Source organism: Beta vulgaris, chromosome 8 (assembly GCF_026745355.1).
Source record: "Beta vulgaris subsp. vulgaris cultivar EL10 chromosome 8, EL10.2, whole genome shotgun sequence".
Taxonomy (NCBI): Eukaryota; Viridiplantae; Streptophyta; class Magnoliopsida; order Caryophyllales; family Amaranthaceae; genus Beta; species Beta vulgaris.
Window position 1 is genome coordinate 56654547 of NC_079209.1, and position 14398 is coordinate 56668944.

The window sequence follows — 14398 nt, forward strand, 5'->3', positions numbered from 1 at the left end:
AACACCCATCTAAAATCCCTAAATCTGCAATGTAATTACGTACTTAAGTTTCAAGAATCGTAATATTGCTCCAATCTTCTTTACATATATCAAAAAAGAAGCAATTTTTTTGTAGCGTAAACCATCATCATTTACATGATCAAATGCAACGAATGACAGCCCACGACCACTGATCCTTTATAGTTCCTTATAATGGAATTAAAATTCTTATCTTGGAGATAAAAGTAAGGTTGATTATACATTGCCCAAGACCCATATCTAATATCTTGCTGTAAATTCTAACTTTGTTTGCATTCTTCTTTGTATATAGATCAACAACCTTATACTCATCGTTTACATGATCATATCCTATCCCACTAAAAATTGTAATCAAGAGTATTAAGAGGAAAAGATCCTGGGATTTCATCATAATAAACATGGGTAAATGGATTTGAAGATTCAAACTCCAATAAATAAAACATATATCTCTCCCTAGGGAGTTAAAAAAAATTTAGAAATTGCATAGTTTAGGGTTTGATCCCGTAACCTCAAGTACATAAACTAATTTCTTAACCATTGGACTAAATTGTATTTAGCGTTATTATCATAAAGTATTATATCAATAAATGAAATTATTTCTTATCCGAAACATCGTCCGGACCTAATAACTAGTTAAACTATTAAAAGTCACACTAATGATACTCATGATATACTTCAAGGGTTGTTACTGTTTATTGAAAGCACCTTAAATTAATAAATGATTAACGAGTCGTTTCGTGACATCAAGAAATCAACTTTCAAACGGGTGGAAAATCTTACCAAAATCGCTAACTTTGTGTGAAATGCAGGTAGAGTTGTTGGATCATATCAATATTTGCCACCTCTATTTTACATTAAACAAATGGAATGTAAACAATTCTCTGTATATCAGACCATTAACAGTAGGTCTTGCACTCTTGTATATATAAATCGGGTATTTAGTAATTAGTATACAACATGCTTATTCATTCAAACCAAATCACATAAAAGTCAGCCATCTCAATGACTAAATCCTAATAATTTAACTTTTCAAAAAAAAAAAAGGTAAGGAGAGAGTGATTAGATTAACTAAATAGCCACAACACGACTATTTTGACGTATTTGTGCTGAGCGAGCTCTAACCATGTTGCATTGTACCAATTTTTGTAATAACTTCGCTTGACCTCCCTATCACTTCGTTCCTAGCTTTATTACAATCTTACTAGTAAACATAAGTTTGCTACGCTTAAGTGGAGAGATACCTCCCCCTATATTTGCTATGAAATTTGGAAAGATAGAAATGAATGTGTGTTTATGAATTCCACTCCCATGTCTCCCCGCCAAATTAAATAATTTTCCGAGCCACTCGTTGTGCTATAGACTTTGCGAAAGCTTGCATAAAAAAACCCTAGTGTCAATCCGGGTATGGGTCATGATACTCCTATGTTTGCTAACTATCTATGGGATTTTGTTGTTCATGTGGATGCCTCTTTCTTAAATATTCAAACATGTATGGGCTGGGGGGTTCTCTTGCACTCACAAGGGCACCTGGATGTGGGGGTTTATCAAAAAAAGTTATGCTATTGATGCCATTGCTGCTGAACTTCTCGCTATTCAAGAGGAGTTTATAATGGTGAAAAGCACTCATGCAAGGAAGGGGGTGGTGTTTTCGAACTGTAGGAATGCAGTCCAACTTATCCTTTGCGAGACTAATAATGAAAAATTTCATTTTGTTGTCAACATTTGCAGGGGGTTGATGAAGGAGCTCCATGATGTCAAGCTTCAGTACTGCGAGAGGAAATGTAATCATTTGGCATATGGATTATAATTAGCCAAGATAGGTAGAACTACGGATATGGTTTGTAATGTAGCGAGGGTTTTCCCTATACCCCTAGTTATTGTAGAACTCAAGCCTTGTTTGGTTGACAAAACAAATCATGGAAAGTGCAAATTCCTAGGAAGTAGAAGTATATGAAGTTGTTTGGTTGGCAAAACCATGGGAATTTGCACTTCCTAGGAAGTTCTACTTCCTCCAAAATGGAGGAAGTTCTACTTCCTCCAAAATGGAGGAAGTTACTTACCTAAGTCCCCCCAGGTAAGTAGAGCTTCCCATAGGAAGTTCTACTTCCCATTGTCAACCAAACACAATTTTACACTTCCTAGGAACTTCAAATACATGGAAAGAATAACTTATATTGAGGATTGTAATGAACTATTCTAGGTTAAGTTATGATGCTTTGTTTACCAAAAAAATATTATTCACAGCACCTGAATCTTAACCACTAGGCCAAAACATCCTTGATAAATAATTGATCTTATTGACTAGTTATCAATATAAAGAAAGACAAACTTAAAACCACCCTACCATCACAACTTACTGTAAAACAACAATACATCACTTAGTTCTTCTCGCAGTTGTTGCTCCACATCCTATTTTAATTTGTTGACCATGGAAGCTAAGTAAGCTTCCATGGAATATACAAGCATCACTGATAAATATATTACCTTTAAGAAACTTCACTCTTGTAACCCTTTTATTTTTTAAATTGTAGAATAGTAAGTCAGCAGCACCAGTTCTTTTATCAACTCTCGTGATTAAAATTTCCTTTTTCGCAGTTCCATGGTAACCTATAGGGCAAAGCTTCATATTGTTATCAACAAACGAATCCGAAACTCCAAAGAGTTTCACCCAAGATTCTTTGACGCCGTATTCCTTCATCACCCACACATCAAAAGTTTTATGATTGAGATTTTGAGTCGATAGACACAAACAACTGTCTAAAACACTTAATTGCAACTCATCATCTTTATCGTGTCGATAGTGATCAAACAACAAATCAGCAAAATGGGTGCCAGTTTTTTGACGATACTCCGGCAATGGCACGTCTTTCATCCACTTCTCAGTTTCTAGATCAAAACAACCAATTCGATACTCGTTATCGGAACAACTAAACTTCCAATGGAGTAGATGATTATTTATAAGAACCCCTTTTTGATGGAATTCCAATGAATCTTTAGGACATGGTGTACTAATAACACGTCTCCAATTACCATTATTCAAACTATAAACAAAAACATCCCTTATTATATGCCCATCAATATAACCCTCATAATCCAAAACACTTACCATCTTGTAATCATTGTCAAAAGAATCAAACCCGAATCCAAAATTCACAGAGATAAACTTATTAATGTTTTGGAGAAAATGATCGTAATGCGGGATCACACGTAATAAGCCGATGCATGGGTTGAGCAACATAATACGAGACGATGGTGTGGTGGTGGTACGTGAGATGTTAATGATGCAAAGCAATCCATTACAAGAACCAACCATGAGAGTATTACGATGATAAACCGCCTGCAAGATGTCAACCAACCCAGGATTGTACAAATTGGTGGATGGGTTAAGAGTAAAACATGGTGATTTTGGTGAGTTCATGTCAATGCAAATAAGGTCTATGTTATTTATCAGGATGATAAACCGATTTGAATGGTTGGAAAGACCCTGGTGGAGATGAAGATTGATGAATTCATGACATGAAATTTGGGTTTTGAAAGATTTGGAAACGCATTTGAAGCGAAGTAGGGATTTTACGGGTAATTTAGGGAGTATTTCTGTGAGAATTATATCAGATGGAAGTGTAGCCATGGGAGTTTCTTTGAGCAATTTAAATTTCTTTGTGTGCGAACATAGGATTTTTAGGGTTTGCAGTTCTTTATGGCTTTCGTTGGCAGGTTAAATAGGGTTGGCTAGTTAATTCAGCATTCTTTTTAGTTGACCTAAAATGTATTAGTAAGAGCATAGGCGGGCCCGCTCTTCCTTTGGCTTTAGGGTGCTAATTGCTAAATGAGTGAGCTGAGACTCGAGAGTATACATGGGCCATGGCATTGATGGCAAATGGGTCTTGCTTGTCGGGTATGGGTCAAGTCAATTTTGGGACTTCTTAACTTTGTATCAGGAAATGGTATGTTTTGTTGGGATTTGTGCAATAGGGTCAGATCAGGTAAGCTCGAGTCAGGTATGTTTCAGGTGAAGATAATATTTAAATTAGATATATTATTAAAAATAAAATAATAGTAAAAATATGATATTTTGAGGAGCTCTTGAGAGTTGTCGTTGAATTTAGGGAGTAAAGTGATTGGGGACTGACGGGATTAGTCCCCATTCACTTTTTTTTCCCCAATCACTGACGAGACGAGTGGTGAATTATGAAGATGATATGATAGGAACTTGGGAAGTCATGACTTGCATACGGATTTTGATCATATATAATGAACTTGATGGAAAGCTTTACTATTATGGTTCCGACTTCTAGTAGTGGTGTTATTGAGTTTGGGTGGTTTGTAAATCATACGAACTTGGTTCAATCAAAGCTCGGCTCGAGAGGACTCAACTCAAGTTCGAAATTGGCTCGAGACCTTAACGAGTCGAGCCTGGTCGAGCCTCCATAAGTTCGGCTCGAAAGTTTGTGAGCAAGCTTGAACATATTTTTGACAGTTTTTAGGTAAAGTAGTAATATCCAACATTGATAGAGAAAATAGACGAAAACCTTATTTTCCCTATAAAATCTACTATTAGAAAGCATGTATTTATATAGTGGCTATTTTATAATGTCACCTGTGTGTATACTAGTTGTTGGATAGCGCGCGGTGCGCGCCGCCCCCAATGTGGGAAATTTCGAAAATCAAAACAATGTGTTGCGAAAATCGAAAAGGAAAAAAGAACCCGGAGTCCACAACTCTTTCCTCGGAAATAAAAGTTACAGCTTAATTTACTGTTTGCGCCATTCAAGAAGTCTTAGCATAATAAGTTTAGTACAAGTCGGGAAGGGGATAAAATACATTCAATTCCATAATAGCTACGTGAGTCTTCTCTTGCACGCTTTGCCATCTCATCAGCGGGGGTGTTGGCTTCTCTTTTTCCATGCACGAGCTGACTTCCATCCTGCTCTAGGAACATCTTGCACTAATTAATCAAAAGCTGATATTGGTAGAGAAGCTATATATGCTACATCAACTTGGCTAAGAAGGACAAGATTAAGGTAATTTCTTAATTGAATCTGTTTTTTGTGTTGAATTCGGGTAAAGTCATCTTGGAATGAAAATATTGTATTGTGCATATTATTTGCTTAGCATAAACATGTGAAAACAGCTTAAATTGAAATTTATGTGGCTCTCTTTGAAGTACATTACTTCAGCCAATCACCATAACAACCCTATAAACTCACCACCTAAAACTATTACCTTTTGATTAATTAGTGTACGCAGTCTTGATGATCTCAAAGTTGGAAACACCAGCTTGGTAGAAGTTAAAAAGCCGATAGAAACTGGTGTTTCCAACTTTGAGATCATCAAGACTGCGTACACTGAGTTTATAGGGTTGTTATGGTAATTGGCTGAAGTAATGTACTTCAAAGTAAGCCGCATAAATTTCAATCTAAGCTGTTTTCACATATTTATCCTAAGCAAATAATAAGCATAATACAATATTTTCATTCCAAGATGACATTTGACCGAATTCAACACAAAAAACAGAGTCAATCAAGAAATATATACCTTAATCTTGTCCTTCTTAGCCGGAGTTGATGTAGCATATATAGCTTCAGGTATATACTGGAAAGAGATTATTTACTTGCAGATTCATGTATATACTGAAAAGAGATTTGATTCGAACACAATAAATATAAATAAAGACAAACAAAAACCACCCTATTAACACAATTATTGTAAAACAACAATCTGTCACTTACTTTTATATTGACATTGTTGCTCTAGTTCCCAATTTTCTGACCACCAGGAAGACTAACTAAGCTTCCATGACATGTACAAACATCAGTTGTAAAAAAACATCCACCAAGCTTGAGGCTTTTATCGTGAACATTGTAAGATAACAAACGAACAACATTAATACTTTTATTAAGTCTGATGATGAAAATTTCATCTTTCGCAGCTCCACAGTAACCTAGATAGCAAAGCTTCCAATCCTTACCAATAAACAAATCCGAAATTCCAAAGAGTTTCACCCAAGATTCTTTGACGCCGTATTTCTTCATCATCCACACATCTAGTATTTCATCATTGAGATTTTCAGTCAATAGACACAAACAACTGTCTAGGACTCCTAAGTGCAACTCGGTGCTTGTTTTTTGACGATACTCCGGCACTGGTACATCTTTCACCCACTTCTCAGATTCGAGATCGAAACAACCAATTCGATACTCGTTATTTGAACAAATAAAGTTCCAATGAAGTAGATGATTGTTTATAAGAACCCCATTTTGACGATTATGTTCCAATGAACCATTAGGAGATGGTGCACTAAGTGCGAGTCTCCAAGTCCAAGACTTATTAGTATTATTCAAGCTATAAACTAAAACATCCCTCGTTAAAAAATCACCTTCCATATAATCCAAAATACATACTATCTTATAATTATTGTCTAAAGAATCAAACCCGAACCCAAAATTCACAGAATTTACAGAAATAAGCGTACCATAGTATTTGGGTGCTGGTTCGCTATGCGGGATCATAAGAGATATGCCGGTGCATGGGTTAACTAACGTAAACAAGGGAAATAATGTGTTACTCAAAGGCTTGAAGATGCAAAGCAATCCATTACAAGACCCAATACAAATAGGGGAATCGGAATCATAACAAGGCTGCCCATAATAATCGGTGCACGGGTGAGCGGTGAGCGGACGTGATTTTGGTGAGTCCATAACCATGCAAAGAAGATTATGGTGATTGATGAGGATAAGCAACCGATTTGAATTGTTTGACAGACCGTGTTGAAGATGAAGGTTGATGAATTCGGGACATGAAATTTGGGTTTTGAATGATTTGGAAACGCATTTGAAGCGAAGTAGGGATCTTGCAGGAAGTTTAGGGAGTATTTCTCTCACAATGATATCATATGGAAGTGTAGCCATGGATTTTTTCAGTAAATTTGTTGATCTGCGAATATAGGGTTTTTAGGGTTATGGCATTTTTTTTGTTGGTAGGTTAAATAGGGTTGGCTAGTTCATTGAGTATTTTTTTTTTTTTAGGAATTCAGTATACTCAATTCTTTTAGTTGCCTAATTTTTTTTTTTTTTTTTTCTGAAAAGGCATAAAATTTATTAGTGAGAGGCATGCGTGCTCTTGATTGGGCTTTCGGCTGCTAAGTGGGTCGAGAGCATTGTAGTTAAAATCTCGATTTGCTCTTACGATCTTACGATTTCACGATTCGAAAGGATTTTATCGATCCCGATCCTACGTAGAATTTTAATTTTGGATGATCTTTGGATCCTACCCAACCACAAAAAATCACATGGTAGGATCTTAATACGATTCTACGAACCTACGACTCTATGATCCGATCCTAACGTAAGCAAATCATAAAGTAATTTACCATATTATATATCTCCTATTACATTTTGGTTGCATGTTACTTCAATCTTATAGTATTGAAAAACTACCATCATTTGTTAATGAAATAAGTCATTATTAATTTGTGTAAATTTTTAATATGAGTTTCTGACCATATTCTTGCATAATTATCTCTATTTTACGGAATTGTAGGATCTTACAATCCTACGATTCGATCCCACCAATTCAATCTACCCCTGGCAATTATCTCCTTGCACACCCTCATCTACCCCCTGGGCCCTGACAATTGGGTCAAATCGGGTAAGCTCGAGTCAGTTATGTTTTAGGTCAAGATAATTAATATTTAAATTAGATATATTATTAAACATAAAATAAGAGCAAAAATATGATCTTTTAAGGAGCTCCTGAGATTTGTCGTTGAATTTAGGGAGTAAAGTGATTGGGGACTGAAAAAAAAGTGATCGGGGACTAATCTCGTCAGCATAGCTAGGAAAAAAAAGGAGGTGACGTCGGTCCAAGAAGTGTTGTTGAGCAGTGTGGCGGAGAGAGAATTTTTTTTTGGACAGAGGTTGAGAAGAGTGGTGAATTATGAAGATGATATGATGGGAAGTCATGACTTGCATATGGATTTTGATCATATATAATGAAGTTGATGGAAAGCCATACTAGTATGGTTGCGACTGCGAGTAGTGGTGTTAATGAGCTTGGGTGGTTCCTAAATTATACGAACTCGGTTAAATTAAAGCTCGAATTGTGAAGGATCAACTCGAATTCGGGATTGACTCGAGACCTTAATGAGTCGAGCCTAAGCCTCCATAAGTTCGGCTCGAAAATTCGTGAGCAAGCTCGAACATATTTGTTGGAACACAAGGTGACACTCAAGAAGGGGGGGTTGAATTGAGTGGTGAAATCTAATCGATTTTCGCAAAATCTCTTTTATGGCTCAGTGCCTGGCACTGTGCCAAACACTCGTAAATCGCTGATTTGAGTTTTTGCGAATAATAAACTAATATGTGAGATTTGATACGAAAACACAGGATATAACGTGGTTCAATCTCACCTCTGAGATCTACGTCCACACGAAACAAAACTCTTTATTTCTTTGAACCTTAAAATATCAAACTCTTGATACAATAAGATTCCCTCACTACTAACCCTAGTAGTGCTAACCAACCCTTAACTCTAAGAGTTGAAACTCTCTATAATAGTGAAATTACAGAAAGAAAGAATCCTCAATCGTGTGCTTCTTAGTTAAGCAATTAGAGGACAATTACAATCGTATAAAAGTTACTTGAATCTGACTCGCTCAGTGTTATGCTCAGTGCCGTAGGAAATAGTTTTCACCTCATAATATTTCTAATTTTTCTCTCTGAAAACGTGAGATTTAAAAGTGAATTATAAAACTCTTTTATAGGACTTGGTTTGGACGACCATCCTTCAAAAGATATATTTTAATTCCTTAATTTAAGGGATTTAATTCTCTTTTAGAAAATCAAACTTTATCTTTTTCCATCTTTATCTTTAGTCTCAAAAAGATAAGTTTTCCATATTAGATTTTGTTTTCAACTTAAATTCTGTTTTTTTTCAAAAAGTATTTTCCAAAATAAAATCTGATTTTCTAAAACTCGTTTTAGGAAATCTCGGTTTTATAAAAAATCTTTTAAAATTACGTTTTTATGGAAACACGTTTTTGTAAAATCTTTTTCCGAAACTCTTTTAAAAACACGTTTTTATGGAAACACTATTTTGTAAAATCTTTTTTCTAAAACTCGTTTTTCCAAAATTCTTTTATAAAACACGATTTTATTAAATTCTTTTTCTAAAACTCGTTTTCATAAAATTGTTTTATAAAACACGGTTTTATACAATTCTTTTTCGAAAACATTTGTTATGAAAATCTTTTACCTTATTTCGAAAACTAATTTCCTTTTTATATAGACATATAATATTAATACAATTATTTATTTCCTTAACTCTAAGAAAATAATAATTATACTAATTTTATATTTCTATATTTAGCACATAGCATATCACCAAGTTTGAGCATATTACATTTGAATACAAAGTAACTATTCTAAGGAACATATAAACTTGGACTTCATTCTTGATTCTTCTTTTCTTCAAAGTCTTCATTTATTAATTCCTTTCTTCATGCATCTGTTGCAACTGTTACATACTTTCATACTAAAACATATTATATTAATTTTTATCAACAAAACATAACATGTATATGCACAACAATATTTTAGACAGGTTTTAGGTAAAGTAGTAATGTCCAACATTGATAGAGAAAATAGACGAAAACCTTATTTTTCCTATAAAATCTACTATTAGAAAGCATGTATTTGTATAATGGCTATTTTATAATGTTACATTTGCGCATACTAGTTGTTGGATAGCGCGTGGTGCGCGCTGTTCCCCAATTTAGCAAATTTCAAAAATCAAAATAAACAATGTGTTATGATATTCGGATTAAACTTTAGCAAATCGAGTAAGGATAAATTAACAAAGGCATCAAAACTTGGTAGTGGATGGTGCATACAAGGACATAGTTATATCAAGATGCGTATTAGTGGTTGTTTGACATAACAATACAGTTGTGCCTCTAGAAAAGATGGGAACTTGCTACCAGTGCCAGCTGAAGGGGTGTCGCATGGGAATAAGGTTCTCTATAAATACTACAAGAAGGCCGGTGTTATCACAAGCCCACTTGTTTTTCAAAGAAGGATGGTTCAACAATCCGATGCATCGAGCCCAACAAATTGACTTTTGAACCTAGCTGAGAACTTTGTTTCTTGCAAGGACAGGTGCGGGACCAATCTGCAGTGCTTTGTACTTAGGTAATCAGGCATTAACATTAGTTTCAAGGTCTTTAAAGTCGAACGTTTAAGTAATAGGGATGTAGATGCATGGACCGAAGATAATATAAGGTTAGGGCCTTTGCATGGAGAACGCCATTTCCTTGTACAATTATCTTTAGAGATCTCGAATATCTAGGTGCCCCTGAACAACCTATATAATCTTACAAATTGCAAACTTGCTAAATAAACATGGGCATTTAATTTCCCTTAGTATACCATCATCACGAATGTAACTTTCTCTTTTAATTTAGGTTGAGAGATTATTTGAGTAAATGTTTGTAATTTTAATTACTCAACAAAAGGTAGAATAGCATATAAAGAAAGTAAAGATTACTAGTCAAAAGACCATTATCAACAAAGACTTTAACCATCTTTACATAATAGATACATAGTTAAGTGTATCAAAGGTTATTATACGCATAAGCATTATTGAACCAAAAATACTGTGAATTTGTACTTGTTTATAATATACTTGCAATTACTCTCCATAAAACATTTATGTATACATGCTCAAAATCCCACGTAAGATCACGTTTGCCTCAGTAACTCTCTAATCATTGAATTGGCTGACAACGTCCACATAATGCTAACCTCTATTATCTTGTAGGAGGGACGACCCTCAGCTTTTCCCATTAGCTAGGTTGCTCCATCATCTTCTTAGCAGTAGCAGATTCCTGAATCCACCTATATCAGGCAACTAACTTCACTCATCTCACACAATTATAAAGCTGAAAAGCATATTTTTAAAATGAAGTAAAAACAAGATATCAATAACTTTTCAAAAGAATTAAGCTAGGTAATTCCGTAGGATGCTACCTGAGAATTCCTTGATTGCTACAAGACATAATCCAAGTAGAACTACTAATCTCTTTTTTTTTTTAAAAGTAGAACTACTAATCTAACTCCACCTTGGAGAGTGGTATGAAATCATAGCCGAAATTCATGTAACATTAATTAATAGTAAACACAACAATATTGAACGACATTGTAGACATTCCAGGGCCACTCAAAAGTTGACTTATTTAAAATAATTTTTCCTAAATTAAATAACGTTGAATTAAATGACAATAAAATAGACTCAAGTTTGACCTAATTGAATCAAACCATATTGAATAACTCATCATTTGAAAAACTCCGATGCAATGATCCAATCTGAGTAATTTGTTGCCTCCTTTACTGCTGCATTTATGTACTTCTTAATAAGTATGTTTTTATGATAATGCTTGAACATGTTAATCGTCATATAACTGAGTAAGTTACTTTTAACATAAATTAGACATGTAGTTTCACATTGGAAGTCCATGTCTTGATTATTAGTTAAAATCGTCTTCACATTACAGGGTTTCAGCTCATTTATACTTAATCCAAGGACAAAATTGATACAATTAGACCTGTTTGCCAACTGTAACAATACACCATTACCAAAATAGGGACTAATTCCCAGTGTGACATTAGAAGTGGCAATCAGCAGCTTAGAACTTTGTTGTACAATAAGAACAAACAAGTGGTCAAGATATACCAATAAACTAAAGATAAAGATGAAAATCCACGATAAGATCAATGAAGGAATCGCACAACTTTAAGCAAGTAAGCAAATATATTAATAAAACAACCGTTTTCAACCAACCCAAACTAATGGAAGGCAAACCAACTGGATTGGACTCCTCAAACATTAAACTTGCGATTTCAAGACTTCAAACTATTGAGGGTGACAAATCTGACAATTACAACTGAATTACAATTGACAGTATTGACACATAGTTTAGGCTTTAGCCCAACATTCACATTCACATTCAACATTAAGCACTAGAAAAGAGACTATAAGTTTAAAAGTCTAAACCACAAATTTAAACACAAGTTTTCCCAAGTGAAGCTAAGATATACACATGAAACAAGCACGGTATACCACATTTTATAAACCAATTCGATTCCGTATACTTATAGTTATATTATATATCCAGCAGTAGCAATAGCAGCAGCCAGTAGTTGAGCTGATGTCCCATGAGGGTCTCCCTGCAAAACAAGTACACACAAGCATGTCAGTAGTACACACAAGCTACTAAGTTATACTTAGTACGGAGTTTTTAAATTTTTGAAAGAGTGCGACATTTTTCTATTTTGCTCTGTTTAAATATATATATGTGTAACATAACTAATTTAGTTGGATTATACGTAGTTTTCCTCTATCTCTCTTCTCATTCTATGGTTCTCTCTTAATTTGCGTCAGTCTCCTATGTTACATTCTTTCGAAAACAGAGGAAGTAGCATATCAGACAATCAGTATTAAAACAAATGATCAAGAACAGTGCACCGAACCTGCAAAATACTTAAGAGATCCATTCCAACTATAATGGTCCCCTGAGATCACAAAAGAGTGGTTAAACAACTGCAGAAGTATATGTTGGGAAAACGAGCAACAAATACACACAATAACAGGAAGAAACTATAAAATATGAAAAAATTACAGAAATCAACACAAAATACTTTTACGTGGAAAACCCTCCTAAATTAGGGGGAAAAGCACGGTTCAAACTCCAAGGATGGAAATTTAGTATAATATTTTGGGAGTACAATTTGTAACTACAACTACAACAATATTAGACACAATGTGTTCAGGATAATGTGTTAGTTGGTACCCTCAACAATGGTACCTCCACTGATTAATCCTAAAACCCCTCTACACTAATATTGTGTTTACCTCAATTTTTACCACTATCTCCCTTTCACTCTTGTGTTTGTGCTCTCATCCTCTAACACCGTGTCACAGTGGAGCTATTAGCACAATATCACCGCAATCAATTAACCAACTAAACTATATTATGGAGGCTTTCGACACAAGAAAACATCTTGTACCGCCGCTAGCACCACCCTTCCTGGTGGTGTACAAAACACTTGTATGCACACTCACTTGAGACCTCACATATTTGCCTCTCACCTCACTCTCGATGCCACATTTGATATTATATTATACTAAGCCTCACTGTAGCTTCCTTGGCACAATATACTTAACATGCCTCAATTTGTTAGTGTAAACTTGCATCACAGTTTCAACACTCAATAAATACATCTCATTAACACATGCTCCGAAGTCAAGGCTTACAAGCCTATGCTATTTTGGACTTCTTCACATTTTGTCTCCCAAATTCAACCAACCAAATGAGAAGAGGCAAAACCGTTGATCTTGATCCCATGGCAATACCCACCGTCAATTCTAATTTGTTTCAATTTTCTTCTTTATTTTTTCTCAACATTAGTGAAAATTATTATTTGCTATTTGGGGAGATACCCCAACAGTTTGTGCATGGTGCATCTAAACATCTCAGCATGCCATGTTATTTTTTTTTTTTTCAAAAAGATGCTTTAAAACATTTCTGCTTGCACTTAGAATTAGGACGTCTTACCAGAATTGTGGCAGTGACTGTTACCGGTATCGGCGCAGCCCTGGCAGGGACTGGAATGAGAATTTGAAACCAAACCCGTCTTGGAAAGAGGAGCATAACAAGAAACACAAAGGAGTTGACTGACGCATTTGCACCCTACAAGTGACAAACCTTAACAAAATATAATGCTTGTCGTAAGGTAAACAACAGAAACAACTATGATTATGTTACAGTATGTATGTTTATTATAAACCACAATGGCAGGACTGAATATATTACAAGAGAGAGCACATTACAGAGTGTCTCACCCAAAACTTACCAGAAGTGGATCCATGCCAGAAATCTCTTGATTCTGTAGATAGAAAATTCAATAATTAAAAATCTGTAAGGGAACCACATTCACCATATTTACTCATTTTTTATGGTGAATTGGAAAAATAAATACTGTAAATCTTTATAAAAGGAAAATCAAAGTAATTAGAATTCTTAGTTTTTCACTTATTGGGTTTATTATAGTACATGGATACTAAAAACAGAGTATACCCCAGTTGAAGATTTAGATTTGCTAATTTCCACAATTTATAATTACATTTATGAACTTTAAGGACCCATAAGAAAAATGTTTGGGTGATCCTAAGGGCCGGGTTCGCAACACTTACACAGAGAAAGATGAAAGAGTGACATAATTGCAATAAAGTGCTTCCATTTTTTTCATTGTAAAAATAAGTGGGATTCGAACCAGAGAAGAAAGGAAAAGAGAGAGTGTGAGACAGCAAGAGTGATGACACATTT

General features: G+C 34.9%; 1 protein-coding gene across 1 annotated transcript; it reads right to left on the reverse strand.

Annotated features, from left to right (window-relative positions):
- Window positions 1–11847: 11847 nt before the first annotated feature.
- Window positions 11848–13995, reverse strand: LOC104902064 (uncharacterized). Its single transcript, XM_057391019.1, has 4 exons — window positions 13926–13995; window positions 13628–13762; window positions 12543–12584; window positions 11848–12239 (listed from the first exon to the last, which is right to left on the reverse strand). Exons 1-4 carry the CDS (start codon window positions 13938–13940, stop codon window positions 12171–12173), a joined length of 261 nt encoding a protein of 86 aa, XP_057247002.1. The 5' UTR covers window positions 13941–13995; the 3' UTR covers window positions 11848–12170.
- Window positions 13996–14398: the final 403 nt, after the last annotated feature.

Bases quoted from the DNA above. Each gene is read 5' to 3' on its own strand.
- LOC104902064 (XM_057391019.1), bottom strand. The intron at 12,585-13,627 runs GTAAGACGTCCT...TTGTGATCTCAG, and splicing joins CAGTCACTGCCACAATTCTG to GGGACCATTATAGTTGGAAT. The intron at 12,240-12,542 runs GTTCGGTGCACT...CTTGTTTTGCAG, and splicing joins ATCTCTTAAGTATTTTGCAG to GGAGACCCTCATGGGACATC.